This window comes from Macaca fascicularis, chromosome 18 (assembly GCF_037993035.2).
Source record: "Macaca fascicularis isolate 582-1 chromosome 18, T2T-MFA8v1.1".
Classification (NCBI taxonomy): domain Eukaryota; kingdom Metazoa; phylum Chordata; class Mammalia; order Primates; family Cercopithecidae; genus Macaca; species Macaca fascicularis.
Window position 1 is genome coordinate 81788636 of NC_088392.1, and position 18451 is coordinate 81807086.

Here is an 18451-nt window from a genome sequence, read left to right on the forward strand (position 1 = left end):
AGCGATTACTCAGGTAATAAGAGAAAAATAACACTAATGGTAATTTTAAAATCATTTTTATCTGGCTCATTTACTTCTTACATTAACTGCTTTCAAGAATCCTTCCTCTCTCTTCTCAAATGAATTTACATAACTTCTAGTTTTATAAAAACTACAAAACGTAATCTCTATATATCCCACTATCGTGGAGTTTTCATAAACACATAGTTAAGGGGCTTTTGATCAAATAAAATTTTTTTGTTTTGATTTTTGAGACAGACAGTCTCGCTCTGTCGCCCAGGCTGGAGTGCAATGGTGCAATCTCGGCTCACTGCAACCTTCGCCTCCCAGGTTTAAGTGATTCTCCTGCCTCAGCCTCCTGAGTAGCTGAGATTACAGGCACGTGCCATCGCGCCCCGCTAATTTTTGTATTTTTAGTAGAGACGGGGTTTCACCATGTTGGCCAGGCTGGTCTTGAACGTGATCCGCCCACCTCGGTCTCCCAAAGAGATGGGATTACAGGAGTAAACCGCCGTGCCTGGTGTTTAAAAACATTAAAACATGCTTTTAAAAGTCTAAATTACATTCATTTTCTGTAAAATTACAACAGCAATTATCTCAAGAAACTTAAGCATCAGGACCAGGGAATGTAATTGCCTGGTTCTAATGCTTGGATACTGTCAGGCCTCTGAGCCCAAGCCAAGCCATCGCATCCCCTGTGACTTGCACGTATATATAGGCCCAGATGGCCTCAAGTAACTGAAGAATCACAAAAGAAGTGCAAATGCCCTGCCTCGCCTTAACCGATGACATTCCACCACAAAAGAAGAGAAAACGGCCGGTCCTTGCCTTAAGTGATATTAACTTGTGAAATTCCTTTTCCTGGCTCATCCTGGCTCAAAAAGCTCCCCCACTGAGCACCTTGTGACCCCCACTCCCGCCCGCCAGAGAACAACCCCCCTTTGACTGTAATTTTCCTTTACTTACCCAAATCCTATAAAACGGCCCCACCCTTATCTCCCTTCGCTTTTCGGACTCAGCCTGCCTGCCTTCACCCAGGTGATTAAAAAGCTTTATTGCTCACACAAAGCCTGTCTGGTGGTCTCTTCACACGGACGCGCACGACAGATATGCCTATAATGTATTCGATCTTTAAGACCTTCACCTTTGCAATTGTCAATATTCATGAAATGAAATTCTCAACTTAGCTCATTTCATATAATAATACAAGCAGTCATCTGAAATTGATGGTTCATCCCTATTTGTGAAAAACAGGCCTCATTCTCGGTTCAAAGTTTGTAAGAGGTCAACAACCTCAGATGCCCACAATTTACAAGTGATTAGATTGGAAACTACAACGCTGCAAATGCTGCCTTCCCCAAAGCCAGGTCCATTCATTAATATATCTGTGCCTACTGACAAGAAGGCAGGCTGGTAAAGCACATTTTCAAAGCTGTTTTAAAGGGATCAATTTTGGTAAAAAGTAATTCAAGACGGATTGTAAAGCTGCTCAGTTTTACACCCTTGGAAGGTGGGGACTTGACGCACGATGTTAACATGTACACGCATCAATAATCCACAGGTAGTTTTGACCCTGATCTCAGGTTGAAAGTCCTCAACTATGGAGCTTTCGAGTTTCAGCACAGTAGGCGCTTTCACTCCCCAGTAGAAATCTGGGGTGATGGCCAAAAAAAGTGTGTTGTCTCCCCCAAACCACACCATGCCAAGTTCAGCCAACGCAGAGTAATGCACCCTTACGTATTCGTCAAGAAGAGGTATAGTCGGTCCCTTTTCTCAAAACCTAACAGGTGAGAATGGCCTCTTGTGGCTTCCCAAATACGGCGGTAAGGACCAATCTGCCAGCTCCTAACAAGAAATTGCTGATTTTTAAAACCACTCCGACCGCGGGCGCTTCCAGACCCCTCCTCAACCGGCTTCCGAGGAAGAGAAGAGAAGACGGTGAAGGGTCACAGCAGAGCAGGCAGAAAAACAGTCCCAAAGCAAGATTTGCCAGGACACTGGCTCAACCCGGAAGGGCGGGGGAGCCTCTCTGGGCCGGGGGCGGTGGGGTCTGCGGCTGTGGACGACCCCAGTCTGGCGGTCATACACTGCCGCAGTCCGAAGAGCGGCGTCCGCAGAGCAGTTGCCGGGTTCGCGCCGCGAGTCAGCTCCCGGACACACGCCCAGGGTTGAAGGTGCCCTCTAGACCCCTCCCGCTGCCCCCAGAGGCCTGGGGCCCAGGCTACCTCTTAGGACGCTCGGGCCGCCGCTTCCCGCCGCGCGGGCTGGACCACAGCTCCTCGAACGCCACGGCAGTGCTACTCAGCAGAGGACCCCGACCGAGTGCGGGTCCGGGTGCCAGAACCCGCGGGACTCAGCCGGACGCCAGCCCCCTACCGCCTCCGGCCCGCCAGCCGCGCCCACTAGCAACGTGCTCGCGGCCGCCCGTGCCCTCTCAGCGAAGCCTCCGCATGCCGCGCGCGGCACGTCGGGACTCGTAGTTCCGGCGCGGAGGACTTGCGTCGCGGCACGCTCTCCTGAGCGGCGCCACGTGACCCCGCACCTCCGGAAGTGACGTGACCAGACACGCGTGGCGCGGGCCGCCGTTTCCGCAAACAGAATCGCGTTTGGGTGTGCTGGTGAGTGTGACGGCTGGAACTCCGGCCCTTCCTTTCTTTGTGTTTATTCCTCGGCTGCCGTGGAGCGGTGGAAATGGCACTCCCGCTCCTGACATGGGCTCACTTCGATTAGCCCTGTGCTTCACTGGCCGCGGCGTGCGTCTGTCGCCTTGTGTCCGCAGTCCCAAGCGAAATGGGAACTGCTTGGGGTGGGCGGGCGCTGTTGCTCCTCCAGACTGAGCGAGCCCGGGTGGGAGAAGAAGCCCGAGAGCTGTTCCAGCTCGCGCCCCAGGGCCCTGCTGGGGAGGGGCGCGGGGTCCTCAGGTCTGTCTTGAGCGGCGCCTCGGAAACCTGAACCAGAGCTTGAGTAACAGGCCGCGCCAATGACGGAGGGGAGAACTTGGCTGGAAGAGTCCGTCTCGCCTCGCTGCGTCCTCTCGGGCCCGTAGTAGAGGGTCAGGCGGCTGGCTTGGGGCTTAAGAGCTTATCCCGCGTGGGCTTTATCCCCGCGGCCTTGGCGGCCCGCTCGGTCGTACCCCGAGGAACTGAAGTGACGCAGAGACTTAGCCTGCTCCGGAGGTGTGGCTGGAAAGCCAGGTCGAAACGTCCGGGTGGTTATTTATCGCGTATCCATCTCGATGTCAGGCGACCACCTCTGGAAGGTTTCTCCCGAGGATTCTGAGGGACAGCTCTCTTTCCTTTGGAGTGTTTTCATTATTCCACTTTGAGTTCGGTTTGTTCCCCCCCATTTGTTAAATTGGTACATAGAAGTTGCACATATTTGGAGGTACAGGTGATATTTTGATACATGCATACAACGTGTAACGACCAAATCAGGGCAGTTGGGGTATTTGTCATCTCAAACATTTGTTTTCTTTATGTTGGGAGCATTCCAATTTTTCTTTTAGCTATTTTGAACTACACAATAAGTTACTGTTAACTGTGTCCACCCCACCGTACTATCAGGCACTAGATTTTATTTCTTCTGGGGTTTTTTTGTACCCACTAACCAGTTTCTCTTCTTCATCCCCGTCTTCCTGCTACCCTTCCCAGTCTGTGGTAACCACCATTTCACTCTTTACCTCCACAGTTTTAGCTCCCACTTGAGTGACAACATGATATTGTCTTCATGTGCCTGACTTATTTCACTTAACATGATGACATCCGGGTTGATCCATGTTGTTGCAAATGACAGGATTTCATTCTTTTTAATGACTCATATTCCATTGTGTATATGTGCTACATTATCTTTATTCATCTGTTGATGGACACTTAGGTTGATTCCATATCTTGACTATTGTGAATAAACTTGAGACTGCAGATATTTCTTGGATATACTGATTTCCCTTCTTTTGGATCTATTCCCAAATTTGCAAAACTATTCATCGGACGGGGATTAACCAGAATATAGAAGAAACTCATCTCAATAGCGCCAGTTCTATTTTTTGGTTTTTTTTTTTTTAAGAACCTCCATACTTTTCCCAGTATGTAAATTAGTGGCTTGCTAATTTACATTCCCCCTAACGGTGTACAAGTGTTCCCTGTTTTCTGCATCCTCATCGACATTTTTTTTTTTTTTTTTTTTTTTTTTGACGGAGCCTTGCTCTGTCGCCCAGGCCGGAGTGCAGTGGCTTGATCTTAGCTCGCTGCAACCTTTACCTCTGGGTTCCAGCGATTCTCATGCCTCAGCCTCCAGAGTAGCTGGGATTACAGGCGCACATCACCACGTCCGGCTACTTTTTGTATTTTTGGTAGAGATGGGGTTTCAGTATGTTGGCAGGCTGGTCTCGAACTCCTGACCTCAAGTGATCTGCCCACCTTCACCTCCCAAAGTGCTGGGATTACAGGTGTGAGCCACCGCGACGGCCTTAGTATCCATTTTTTAAAAGTCTTTCTGATAAAAGCCATTTTAGCCGAGATGAGATGGTATCTCATTGTGGTTTCGACTTGCATTTCCCTGGTATTACTGATATTGAGCATTTTTTACATATATACCTGTTGGCCATTTGTGTGTCTTTTAGGAAATGTCTATTCAGATCTTTTGCCCATTTGTAGTAGGATTGCTTCTTTTTTTTGCTATTGAGTTGAGTTTCTTCTATATTCCGGTTGTGAATCCCCTGTCAGATGAATGGTTTCGCAGATACTTTCTCGCTTTCTGTAGGTTATCTCTTCATTCTTGTTTCCTTTGCTGTGCAGAAGTTTTTAGCTTGATATAATCCCATTTGTCTGTTTTTGCTTTTGTTGCCTGTACTTTTGAGGTCTTACCACAGAAATCTTTGCCCAGACCAGTGTCTTGAAGCATTTCCACAATGTTTTCTTCAAGTAATTTCATACTTGCGGGTTTTAAATTTAAGTTTTCGGTCCATTTTTATTTGATTTTTGCATATGGTGAGAGAGAGTGGTCTAGATTTCCCAGCACCATTTTTTGAGGACACTGTTCACTATGTACGTTCTTGGCACATTTGTTGAAAACAAGTTGGCTGTAAACATGGTGCTTGGTTTTAAACATTCTTACTCATTTTTGTGGTCATCTGGAATGCTGTGTCATTTCTGCTGACCTAATTGATTATGTTTTTATGATGTCACATCTGTGATACCATAAAAGTAAGTGACATAAGTAAAATTCATGCTTAAATCTCGATACTAATTTTAGGTAATAATTATAGCTAAAGATAAGTCACGTTGCTTTATTTGAATTTAAAGCCAATTTCCATTAAGAAATCAATGGCAGAGGAGGAGAACTAGGAATTTAATAAGTTGGTAGCCAATTTTTCTAGATAATCATTTTAAGTATTTGTTCTGAAAATTACTTTTTTGATTTTTTGTTGTTGTTGTTCTCTCATTCAGTTCTATTTGGTACCTCTTGGTATTTTGTTACCTCAAATGGTGGATCATGAAAGCTAATAACCCTTGAAATCGTTACCCATTCGTAGTGACTTGTTACCCATTCCTTTAAGCAACTTAATTTCTTATTCTTTTTCGTTATCCAAAAGGCTTATTTATTTATCTATCTATTTTTAGCACAACACAAACACTTCCTTCATGAAAAAGCTTTTTTTTTTTTTTAAGGGGGCGTCTCACTTTGTTACCTAGGCTGTAGTGCAGTGGCGCAATCACAGCTCACTGCAGCATGGACCTCCTAGGCTCAGGTCATTCTCCTACTTCAGCCTGCTGAGTAACTGGAACTAAGGCATGTGCTACCATGCCAGGTATTTTTTGTAGAGACGGGATTTTGCCATGTTGCCCAAGCTGGTCTCTAACTCCAGAGCTCAAGCAGTCTGCCCACCTCGGTCCCCCAAAGTGGTGGGATTACAGGTGTGAGCCACTGTGCCGAACAAAAGCTTAACATTTTAATAGTGGTATGTAAGCTATAAACATCTTGAAAACATAATTTACCTTGAGCTTCTCTGTAGTAGGAGGTCACTAAGTTTGTTGAATGACTTAATAAATCACCCACCGTAATTCTTAACCAATAGATAGTTCAGTTATTTCTCTCTCTTTCCCATCTTAATGTAGGTCTAAGAACATATTTGAAGGAGACTTAATGGTCATCAAACTGCAGGCTGAGTCTTGAAACTTGTCTAAAGTCATTTCTGCTCTCTCCACTTTCTACCTAATTGTGAAATATGATTTCATTATGAAACCATTATGAAATATGATTTCAGAAGTTCTTGCTGTAGAATCCCAAACTTTTTCTGTTCTTGATGCCCTTAGTGTCCATAGGCCAAAAGAAATGCAACAGTTCCATTTATTAAGTAGTTTACCCCAAAGAATTTGAAAGTATTTGTGGTCTAACAACTTTATGTCTGTTTAAAAAAATTAATACACATAAATTGGGGGGAAAGGTAATGTTTGTGTTTTATTCTTAATTAATCACAATCCCTTGCTAACAGGATGTGTGAACCTGTTGGGTACTGTACAACTTCAAGCCTCGAAATCAGATAGGCACCGCCAACCTCATCTCCTGTTTCACCTTGATTTTCTGTGATACCAAAATCTCAGCTTCACAAAGTCATTGAAAGGTATGTAGTGCAGTCTATTCAGTTGGAACTGTGCTGCACTTAAAGCTGGTAGTTTCTGTGATATCTTCCACGTTACGTCCTGTGGTGCTGTTTGTTATGGTGCCAACCATGCAGTTTGGGAACCAGAGTTATGGAGTAAGGGTCAGAACTGAAATGGAGCTAGTGCATGTGTATCCCCACTTCATTCATCAGCTTTAATGCCAACAGTGACTTTTATGAATAAGATTATAGAATTACGGGGGGATTATACTTAGTATTACCATATTCAGAAATTCGTGCATAATATCGATTAACATTTTTTAATATTCTCTCTACAATGAGATTTTTTAAAACTCCTAGTTGATCAAATTTTTTTTTTTTGATCAAATTCTAGTTAAAATTATTTTAGGCCGGGTGCGGTGGCTTACGCCTGTAATCCCAGCATTTTGGAAGGCCGAGGCAGGCGGATCACCTGGGGTCAGGAGTTAGAGACCAGCCTGCCCAACATGGCGAAACCGCGACTCTACTAAACATAGAAAAAATTAGCTGGGCCTGTTGGCAGACGCCTGTAATCCCAGCTACTCGGGAGGCTGTGGCAGGAGAATCGCTTGAACCCTGGAGGCAGAGCTTGCAGTGAGCCGAAATCACGCCATTGCTCTCCAGCCTGGGTGACAAAAGTGAAACTGTCTCCAAAAAAAAAAAATTGTTTTAAAGTCTTAGTGTTTACAAGTAATACCAATTTTTTGTCATTCTAGTGTTGGTTCATGAAGTTTTACCATCAATTCAAGCAATCATAAATGGCAAATTCTACAAAAGCAGAGGAATATGAAAAGATGTCTGTTGAACAGGCAAAAGCTTCCGTGAATTCTGAAGCAGAGTCTTCGTTCAGTATTAATGAAAACACAACAGCTTCTGGGACTGGGCTTTCTGGAAAGACTTCTGTCTGTAGACAAGTAGACACAGCAAGAAAGAGAAAAGAGTTTGAAGATGATCTTGTAAAGGAAAGTTCTAGTTGTGGGGAAGGCACTCCATCCAAGAAGAGAAAACTTGATCCCGAAATTGTCCCAGAGGAAAAAGATTGTGGTGATGATGAAGGCAATTCAAAGAAAAGAAAAAGAGAAACTGAGGATGTTCCAAAAGATGAATATTCTACTGGAGATGGCACTCAAAATAAGAGAAAAATAGCACTTGAGGATGTTCCTGAAAAGCAGAAAGTATGTTCAGTGTATTTTCTTTTACTCGGAATATGTAAGTCTGAAATGTGGAACACCTGTGCAATCATACTGATCTTTTTACATAATCTTAATAGCGTAAGAATGTTCTGTTTTTAATAGATGTGGTCTTAAGACAAAGGAGGCTTTTAACTCTTACGATTTCTGTTAAGGCGAAACGTCTCCTGCTAATGAGATAGATTTTTTAGTTTTTGTTTGGTTTTATTTTCTAATGAGATAATCTTTATCTTATTTTAGAATCTTCTTTATTAGAAACTTTTTTTTTTCCGAGACGGAGTCTTTGCACCGTCGCCCAGGCTGGAGTGTGATGGTGTGATCGAAGCTCACTGCAGTCACAACCTCCTGGGCATTAGCAGGCCTCACCCGTAACTAGAAACTTGAAAGCTACTTTGCTGTCTGTTGGTGTTTTTAAAAACTCATACTAGAGTATGAGATCCAAGTGATTTACCTATTTTTCTTTTTTATTAGGTGTTCGGCTCCAGTTTTTTTGTCAGAAGTTATCACTTAAAAATGATAACTTTTAAAATTATACCTAGCTTTACATCCCTTTATTAATGTAATTCCTTAAACTGTTTTCAACTTATTAATGTATTTTACATACTGTTTTAGTTAAGTGAATACAGATGCCTAATATGTAGTGAAGATACTACAGAGCAAGTTGTTTTCATCTGGAAGTACCACATTAGAAAGGAATTTGAGGCAGAATTTGCAGTTAGAGGAAAAAAGTACTTTAATGAGTAAATAAAATTCTGCCATTGGCCCTTATGAGGAAAGTGACTGATAGTGAGGCTTTTGTCATTAATGGAATGTGAATTCTTTTAACAGAGGGGAGTTGTTTGTTTGTTTTTGAGACAGAGTCTCCCTAGAGTGCAATGGTGCAAACTCAGCTCACTGCAGCCTCCACCTCCTGAGTTCAAGTGATTCTCCTGCCTCAGCCTCCCGAGTAGCTGGGACTACAGGCGCCCACCACCATGCCCGGCTAATTTTGTATTTTTAGTGGAGATGGGATTTCACCATATTGGCCAGGCTGGTCTTGAACTCCTTGTCATGCACGTCCGTGTGAAGAGACCACCAAACAGGCTTTGTGTGAGCAATAAAGCTTTTTATTGTAAAGCAATAAAGCCTGGGTGCAGGCGGGCTGAGTCCGAAAAGATAGCAAAGGGAGATAAGTGTGGGGCCGTTTTATAGGATTTGGGTAAGTAAAGGAATATTATAGTCAAAGGGGGGTTGTTCTCTGGCGTGTAGGAGTGAGAGTCACAAGGTGCTCAGTGGGGGAGCTTTTTGAGCCAGGATGAGCCAGGAAAAGGAATTTCACAAGATAGTATCATCGCTTAAGGCAAGGACCGGCAGTTTTCACTTCTTTTGTGGTAGAATGTCATCAGTTAAGGCGAGGCAGGGCATTTGCACTTCTTTTGTGATTCTTCAGTTACTTCAGGCCATCTGGGCGTACGTGCAAGTCACAGGGGATGCGATGGCTTGGCTTGGGCTCAGAGGCCTGACACTCCTGACTTCGTGATCTGCCTGCCTCAGCCTCCCGAAGTGCTGGGATTATAAGCGTGAGATGCTGCACCTGGCTGGGAGCTTGTATTTTAAACATAGTTTTCAAACTTTTACTAGCCCTAGAACCCCTTTTTCAAATGAAAATCTTACACTTAAACCTGTTATGTAAAATAGGTCAAGGATTTGCTGAAAGGCCGTTCAGCACATCAGTGAGATTCAGCACTTTGGCTGAAAAGGGACGTAGGAGGATTTGAAGCCCTTTACAAACTATCATGGCATTTTTACAGGATTTCTAGGGACTCAGGAAGCACAAATTGAAAACTGTTGGGTTACATATAACGTATATGATAGCATTATTATAATAGAAATCACTAACACTGCACATTGCCTACTGAATTCTAACCTCTTTTTTTTTTCTTTTTTTTTTTTTTTTTTTGAGACAGTCTCGCTCTGTTGCCCACGCTGGAGTGCAGTGACCCGATCTTGGCTCACCGCAATCTCCACCTCCTGGGTTCAAGCGATTCTCCTGCCTCAGCCTCCCGGGTAGCTGGAATTACAGGTCTGCACCACCACACCCAGCTAATTTTTGTATTTTTAGTAGAGATGGGGTTTCACCATGTTGGCCAGGCTGGTCTCAAACTCCTGACTTCAAGTCCTCCCACCTGGGCCTCCCAAAGTGCTAGGATTACAGGCGTGAGCCACTTCTCCCAGCCCTAATCTCTTTATATACATTATTTTATTTAATTTTCACAAGTTTTATAAAAATAATGTAATTATAGCTTATTCCTAATTTATTCTCTTATAGAAACACCAAACATTGTCATTTATCAAACTGAATAATCAGAATTCTGGAAGAGTACTGGGTTTATTAAGACACTGACACTAAAATTATACAGATGAAATATCACAATGAAAATTTTAAACCTAGAGATGTTTTTCAAAATAGGGTGATATGTTTGGGTGTGTCCTTCCCGGGATCTCATCTTGAATTGTAGCTCTCATAATTCCCACATGTGTGGGAGGGACCTGGTGTGAGATCATTGAATCACTGCGGTTCCCCCACACTGTTCTCATGGTAATGAAGAAGTCTCACGAGATCTGGTGGTTTGATAAGGGGTTTCCGCTTTCACTTGGCTCTCGTTCTCTCTCGCCTGCTGCCATGTAAGACCTGCCTTTTGCCTTCCACCCTGATTGTGAGGCCTCCCCAGTCACGTGGAACTGTGAGTCCATTAAGCCTCTTTTTCTTTATAAATTACCAGCCTCGGGTGTGTCTTTATCAGCAGCATGAAGACGGACTGATACCCAAGGACTCAGAAAACAAATCTTAGGTCTAATGATAATTAGTGAGACTTCTGTGGTTAATTGCCATTGTTTAGTGAAGTTTACCAATTCTAATAGTATTTTATCCATTCCCAGGTGAAATGTTCTGAGGCTTATTTTTACCATGTTCTGATCCTTGATGTTTTTCTATTCTGTTTTATTTTCAGAATCTGGAAGAAGGACACAGCTCAGCAGTGGCTGCCCATTACAATGAACTTCAGGAAGTTGGTTTGGAGAAGCGTAGTCAAAGTCGTATTTTTTACCTAAGAAACTTTAATAATTGGATGAAAAGTGTTCTCATTGGTAGGGTGGTTTTTTGCTGTTAGCTTGCCGTTTTTCATTTTGGCTTATGTTTCCTTTTTTCTCCCCACTGGTGTAACCAGCGCCAAGCGACTGAGTCTTTAATTCCTGCTCATTTAATTATCAAACCTTGACTTTATAAAGCTAGAGCCAAGACTAGGTCTTGAAGACAGATTCTTCTAATACTTGTGGTTGACGGTAAGATGTTAACGGGTGTTTAGTTGATATGTTGACGATGGTAAGATGTTAACGGGTGTTTAGTTGATACGTTGACGACAGTAAGATGTTAACGGGTGTTTAGTTGATACGTTGACGACGGTAAGATGTTAACGGGTGTTTAGTTGATACGTTGACGGTAAGATGTTAACGGGTGTTTAGTTGATACGTTGACAGTAAGATGCTAACGGGTGTTTAGTTGATACGTTGACGACGGTAAGATGTTAACGGGTATTTAGTTGATACGTTGACGACGGTAAGATGTTAACGGGTGTTTAGTTGATAGGTTGACGACGGTAAGATGTTAATGGGTGTTTAGTTGATATGTTGACTACGGTAAGATGTTAACGGGTGTTTAGTTGATACGTTGACTACGGTAAGATGTTAACGGGTGTTTAGTTGATACGTTGACGACGGTAAGATGTTAACGGGTGTTTAGTTGATAGGTTGACGACGGTAAGATGTTAACGGGTGTTTAGTTGATATGTTGACGACGGTAAGATGTTAACGGGTGTTTAGTTGATAGGTTGACGACGGTAAGATGTTAACGGGTGTTTAGTTGATACGTTGACGACGGTAAGATGTTAATGGGTGTTTAGTTGATATGTTGACCAGGTTTTCAGAAGGCAATATGTTTCTTTAATGCACAGAATTAAGGTTACCCAGCACTATTAAGTAATGATTCTGTTTTACCCTCATAGTTTTGGAGCAACTGCATATCGTTGGTTAAACATTTAGGTTTCATTAAGTCAAGAAATAGGCAGTGTCTTGATTTGTGTAGGCCTTCAATTAGTTGATAAAGATCATGTGTATTACATTGAGGATAGATAAAGACGTTCAACTTTTTTGAGCCAACATTTTATCTGTGGAATGAAAGTGAGCAGAGAAAATATGATTCAGAATACAGTTCTTGTCAGCACCATAAGATAGGGTAAAAGAGGAATATAATTATTGCTCTGTATGTTTAGTGCATTGAGTAGTCAGACTCTTCAATTTAGAGAACTTTAAAAAGTGGTTTAAAATTTTTCGTAATATTTTTTTCAAGCCAGTCGAAGAAGAAATGAGGATGCTTTCTTAATAATGTTAGAAAGAATAAAGTGCGAATTATGGGTACTTCTTACTAGTTTTGATGGTAATTTACTAATTTTGAAAGATAAATTAATTACCTATTCTGAGAAGTATTAGCAGGAACTAATTAGGCTTATTTTGAACACATTTTAATATTTTGTGTATCACTTGTTTTTAACATTCATGTTTTGTTACAAAAATATTTATTTGACTCTACCATGTGTCAGCTTAGGCTCAATGAGTGTTCACTTTTTTTTTTTTCCTCAAGATTAATGTAATGGCATTTTCAGTCTCTACTCATAAGGTTCTCTCTCTACCCCAGTCCTAATGTCTTTTCAACCTTTCTCTTCCTTCATTATCCTCAATGATGCAGATAACTTACTGGATTTTTTATGAATTCTTATTTATTCATTTATTTTTTACTGAATAACTTTTTCGAGTCCATATTTTCCACATTGTAACTTGTATTATTTGTATAATCAGAAAAGAGGTTTTTTTTTTAAAGGACTGAAGTCAGAGTTGGCAAAATTGTCTCAGCAAATACAGGGTATTCTTTCCTTCTTCAACTGTTCTAGCAACTCTCTTGATGTGTGCTTTGCACCTGTCTTTAATGTCCTAATGCAATCAGTGTGATTTGTTCCAAGCTTTCTCTCTGACTTCTTCCTTTCTCAACACTCATTCTTTGTCACTCATTTTCTCTTTCTTCTTGGTGCTTATGCTTGGTAAGTAAACAGTTGAGTACAGTTCTGGAATGTGATAAAGGCTTTTTTGAAATTGTTTCTTGATGATTTCCTGTCTCGTTAGTCTTACTGTAGATAAATGCAAGATTTTATAATTGTTTTTCACTCTTTCAGTATTTTTATGCTATTAAGATTCATGGTAGAAAGTTAAATTTTATGGAACACTTGTGCTTCTGTTGAGGTTACTTTAAGTTCCTGGAGAAGGTGAAAGTACTTGTACAGGATATTTTAGCCATCAAAATAATACACGCTTGAGCTCGAAAGTGTTCAACTCAGTGATAAAGACAAGGAGAATGTGTCTAGGATTCAGTGTTATATCAGGTTTTAGAACTGTTGAATACTTAACTTGCCTGCGAGTATTAATATGCCTTTAATTGATGTTTGAACAATTTGCCTATTGATGTTTGGAGGCCTACTGATTTTATCTGTTGGCTGTTAATGTCATTTAGTAGACTGGGGTCTACCAAATTCTGATGATGCTAAAACTAAAAGACATAGTGCATTTTTTTTTGTTTTTCTAGTTTTTATATTTCTCTTGGTGGTAAGCCTGACATCTTTCGTAATCAAGCTCTTTTATCATTCCATAACAACTTTGGTTTACTTATGTGTCTGCTGTTAAACACCTAGAGAAAGCTACAAAACAAATTATGAATAATTAGTTTTTCTCATCCTTACTTAGCTTTTTCTCTTATCCTCAACAAGTGTTGTGTTGTCTTAATTAGAATTTTACATATCTGCTATTTAAAATTCATTTTTGAAAGTAACATTCAAAATGCTGCCTTAATTTTCCAAAACACCAGACACATAGTCTTTAATGACAGAGGATCAGATCAATCAACTCTTAGTCATATTTTTAGTTACTTATCAAAAGTTACAAATTACATAAATGGATGTGTAATCGTTTATGTTACATATTGGGCAAAAGATAGTAGGTTATTAGAGGTAACAGTTTATACTTCAGTAAAATTGAAGAAGAGGTAGTTTATTGTGACTGATTTCTGTCTCTTAGGAGAATTTTTGGAAAAGGTACGACAGAAGAAAAAACGTGATATCACTGTTTTGGACCTGGGATGTGGTAAAGGTGGAGATTTGCTCAAATGGAAAAAAGGAAGAATTAACAAGCTAGTTTGTACTGGTAAGATAAATAATGATATGAGAAAGAATAATTTGTAGTCAGGTAAATGGAAAATAAGAAGGATTATCTCTGATTACAAGATATCTGGGACTATGCATGAGATGAGGTTTTGTTTTTTTTTTTTTTTTAAATTAGTTACGGCCTGACGCAGTAGCTAACGCCTGTAATCCCAACACTTTGGAAGGCAGAGGTGGGTGAATCACTTGAGGTCAGGAGTTTGAGACCAGCCTGGCCAACATTGTGAAACCCTGTCTCTACCAAAAATACAAAAAATTAGCTGGGCATGGTGGTGCACACCTGTAATCCCAGCTACTCAGGAAGCTGAGGCAGGAGAATCGCTTGTACCCAGGAGGTGAAGGTTACAGTAAGACGAGATCGCGCCACTGCACACCAGCCTGAGTGACGGAGTAAGACTCCATCTCTAAACAACAACAACAACAAAAAATTAGTTACAAGACTTTCCTGATAGTTTTATTTTATAGTAAGATTACATAAGCCTGGGATAACGTTTCCTTCCCAAAAGAACGGAAGCTATCAAAGATGGTTGGAGTCATGTCTAAAGGGCAGACTTGAAAAGGTTTCCATTGGCAAAAATAGGACAATTTTAACATTAAAAAAAAATAGCAGTTGGACACATCAAATCAGAAAAAACATTGTTCACCCTTGGAGGTTGCTAAGAAACTTACTATTCTGAAACTTATAAATTAAGGAGAGGGAATCAAACATTTGTAATCAGATGGTTGAAAAGGGCAATTCTTTTTTTTTTTTAATCAGATAAATCGAAGAGGAATGATAGAATTAGAAAATTATTTTTTCATTCTTTATGAAATAATAGATCTAGGCAATAATTTTTTTTTACTATCGAAGCCATTAAGGGAAAAGTCGATAGTAATGCAATGAATCAATCAATCAGTCACCTTAGCCCAGTGGTTAGTCTAAACACTGAAGTGGGACGAGCAGACGTCAGCATCTTTCTGATGTGGTGAGTTAAAAGAGATACATACCCCCACTACAGAAGTACTGCCCAAATTAGCAGTTCTCAAATTTTTGGTTTTATGAGCCCTGTACACTTAAAAATCATTGAGGACCCCAGAAAGCTTTTTTGTATGTAATTATGGTAAGTAGCTATTGATATTTACTATATTAGAAGTTAAAGCTGAGAAATTTGAAAATATTTTTTAGTTCATTAAAATAAAAGTAAGAAGGCTGGCTTTTACATTTTTGCAAATCCCTTTAGAGTTTGGAATTACAGGAGACAGCTGGATTCTCACACCTGTTTCTGCATCCAATATGTTGTGATTTTATTTTGGTTGATATGTAGTTGTAAAATAAAGGAGTAGTTTAATAGCCTTTTTTGATAATTGTAGATATTCATCTTTGTTACTACATCAAAACTCAATAAGTGGTAGTTTCTTAAAGAGTAGTTACAATATGGAATCTGAAACCTTACTGATGAACTTTTTATACTGTGTAACATTAAAATCCATTGGTCTGTCTTGCACTTCCTGCATAATTTTATAGTATTTGGAAAATATTGTTCACTAAAGTTATGCAGATCTAATTGTTGAGAATCAAAAAAATCACGTGTTTAGTATCACTGCCAATCAGAAAAGTATTGGGAAGAAGTCCAGCCCACAGTGATCAATACAAGTTTTTCAGGATTGTAATTCTTATTTGAAAGTCAGTTTTATTTTTGGCAACAAATACGCTGTCCATTGTTTCCCTTTAAATCAGTGGTCCCTAACCTTTTTGGCACCAGGGGCCAGTTTCATGGAAGTCGGTTTTTCCCCACAAGCGGGGGATGGAATTCTACCTCAGATCATCAGGTGTTAGATTCTTGTAAGGAGTGTGCAGCCTGGCTCACCTGCCACTCACCTCCTGCTGTGCGGCCTGGTTCCCAGCAGGCCACGGACCTGTACTGGTTTGCAGCCCAGGGGTGGGGGAACTTTAAGTGACAGGTTCACTTTGTTCATTTTCAGGAAAATGTGTGCCAGTTACGCAAGTCTGCATAACCATGGTTTGTCAGTGATTCAAGTCAAAATGACTTTCTCAGAAAAAAAGTGGCCAGTACAGCTCAAAACTCAGAACAGTCATATCGGTACTGTTCTTGAAGATGACCATCAAACCTTGTTAGGTAGCAGAAATGTTTTCTTACTTCCCAGTTCATCACACAACATTTTTAAAAGTGTGTATTCAAAAGCCCAGGTTTAATAAAATTAATTTTCAGTATTTTTTCAAGGGCGTTCTTAAATGAAACTGTTTTTTCCCCCTTTGTATTGTATAGTGGTGAAGAATACACGAAGTGCTGCCGGTACTACCTAGTGTTGCTACTTTGTATCTGTGATAAGATCCCAGTGTTTTACCTACCATTGCCTTTGCATCATCAGTGTGAATCTTTAAACAGGGAAAAGGGCAGGCCAGGCACAGTAGCTCATGCCTATAATCCCCAGCACTTTGGGCAAGCGAGGGTGGATCACTTGAGGCCAGAAGTTAAAGGCTAGCCTGGCCAACGTGGTGAAACCCCATCTTCTACCAAAAATACAAAAAAATTAGTTGAGCATGGTGGCACACACCTGTAATCTAGCGAGTTGGGAGGCTGAGGTATGAGAATCACAGAACCCTGGAGGCGGAGGTTGCAGTGAGTGAAGATCGCACCACTGCACTCCAGCCTGGGCAGTACAGCAAGACTCTCTCAAAAAGGAAGAAAAGTAGGCCGGGCGTGGTGGCTCAAGCCTGTAATCCCAGCACTTTGGGAGGCCGAGACGGGTGGATCACGAGGTCAGGAGATCGAGACCATCCTGGCTAACACGGTGAAACCCCGTCTCTACTAAAAAATACAAAAAAACTAGCCGGGCGAGGTGGCGGGCGCCTGTGGTCCCAGCTACTCGGGAGGCTGAGGCAGGAGAATGGCGTAAACCCGGGAGGCAGAGCTTGCAGTGAGCTGAGATCCGGCCACTGCACTCCAGCCTGGGCGACAGAGTGAGACTCCGTCTCAAAAAAAAAAAAAAAAGGAAGAAAAGGGCAGATAACATTTTATTATAAAAATATACCCTTGGTATTTCCAAAACTGGGCTTATTGATAGTGTTAGGTTTTATAATTCAGATTGGAATAAAACTTTCTCCTTTTTACTTTGAATAAGCATTTAAAAATCATGATAGAACTTTTCTAGCATCCATACCTATTGAGACACTTTTAGTTCCTCTTGAAAACTGATGGGGTATTTGCGTCAGAATAAAGCCCTTTTTTTAATTTTATTTTAAAAGAAATAAAACCTTTTCACTGGTACTAAAGCTGACTTTTATGCCAGAGTTTTATCAGTCGAGATCAATGTCTCAATTTCTGGCATTCTGTCTTGATGCTTACTAATACCCTTCCATCTTTCCAGATATTGCTGATGTTTCTATCAAACAGTGTCAGCAGCGGTATGAGGACATGAAAAATCGTCGCGATAGTGAATATATTTTCAGTGCAGAATTTATAACTGCTGACTGCTCAAAGGTACAGTTTGTTTCATTTTCAGTTTGGGTAAATAATTTGTTTTAAAAATCAACTCAATTTTTACTTTTTAAAAAAATTTTATTCTCTTTTTTTGAGACAGGGTCTCACTCTGTCGCCCAGGCTGGAACGCAGTGGCGCAATCTCAGCTCACTGAAACCTCCACCTCCCAGGCTCAAACAATTCTCCTGCCACCTGAGTAGCTGGGACTACAGGCACATGCCACCACACCCAGCTAATTTTTGTGTATTTTATAGAGATGGAGTTTCGCCATGTTGCCCAGGCTGGCCTCAAACTCCTGAACTCAGGTGATCCGCCCACCTCCCATGGTGCTGTGATTACAGACCTGAGCCATGGTGCCTGGCCACTCATTTTTTAAAATATGTTTTGAAACTTTAAAAACCTTGGGACAGACATTTTCACTTTCGACTGGAAATTCTGTTATGATAAATTCCCTTAAATGACTCACTGAACACTTGTAATTTTTTGCTTTTAACAATTCGAGTTAAAATTAGCTGTTGCTTTTCTGTGTGGACATCATTTATTTTCCAGTACTTTGAAATAGAACTGAACTTATACTATGTCTTGTTCACCTTATAATTTATTAGTTTCCCAACATATCAGAGCCTGTTTGGTTTTTTCCTACCTTCCACCTGTTTCTGAATTTCTTATAAAGAACTGCTTCAGGGGTGAAGGTCTCACCATGAACTTTTTGTTCTTCATTGACTTATTAGCTCGTTGAATGTTGTAGATACCTTTAATCATACACATTTTGTTTGAAATTTGAAAGTGGGCCGGGCGCGGTGGCTCAAGCCTGTAATCCCAGCACTTTGGGAGGCTGAGATG

At 41.1% G+C, this 18451-nt stretch overlaps 2 protein-coding genes across 17 annotated transcripts in view; one reads left to right on the plus strand and one right to left on the minus strand.

Moving 5' to 3' along the window:
• FAM210A (family with sequence similarity 210 member A) overlaps positions 1 to 2439 on the minus strand; it is a 63761-nt gene extending 61322 nt beyond the window's left edge. For all 5 annotated transcript variants that reach the window (XM_005587275.5, XM_015439895.4, XM_065533568.2 and 2 more), the window contains exon 1: positions 2226 to 2439. The gene's annotated coding sequence lies outside the window, so the exon portion shown is untranslated. The remainder of the gene's footprint in view (positions 1 to 2225) is intronic.
• Positions 2440 to 2561: 122 nt separating this feature from the next.
• Positions 2562 to 18451, plus strand: part of RNMT (RNA guanine-7 methyltransferase) — a 41012-nt gene continuing 25122 nt past the window's right edge. For 7 of the 12 annotated variants that reach the window (XR_001486702.3, XR_010582721.2, XR_010582723.2 and 4 more), the window contains exons 1-6: positions 2562 to 2618; positions 6491 to 6619; positions 7354 to 7812; positions 10818 to 10953; positions 13984 to 14109; positions 17496 to 17608. Coding sequence is in view for 6 of the 12 variants with exons in the window: in XM_015439772.3 (XP_015295258.3) it covers positions 7396 to 7812; positions 10818 to 10953; positions 13984 to 14109; positions 17496 to 17608 (792 nt within the window). In the remaining 6 variants the exon portion in view is untranslated. The remainder of the gene's footprint in view (positions 2619 to 6490; positions 6620 to 7353; positions 7813 to 10817; positions 10954 to 13983; positions 14110 to 17495; positions 17609 to 18451) is intronic. The other 5 variants (XR_012427372.1, XR_010582722.2, XR_010582725.2 and 2 more) reach the window with 1 other exon arrangement.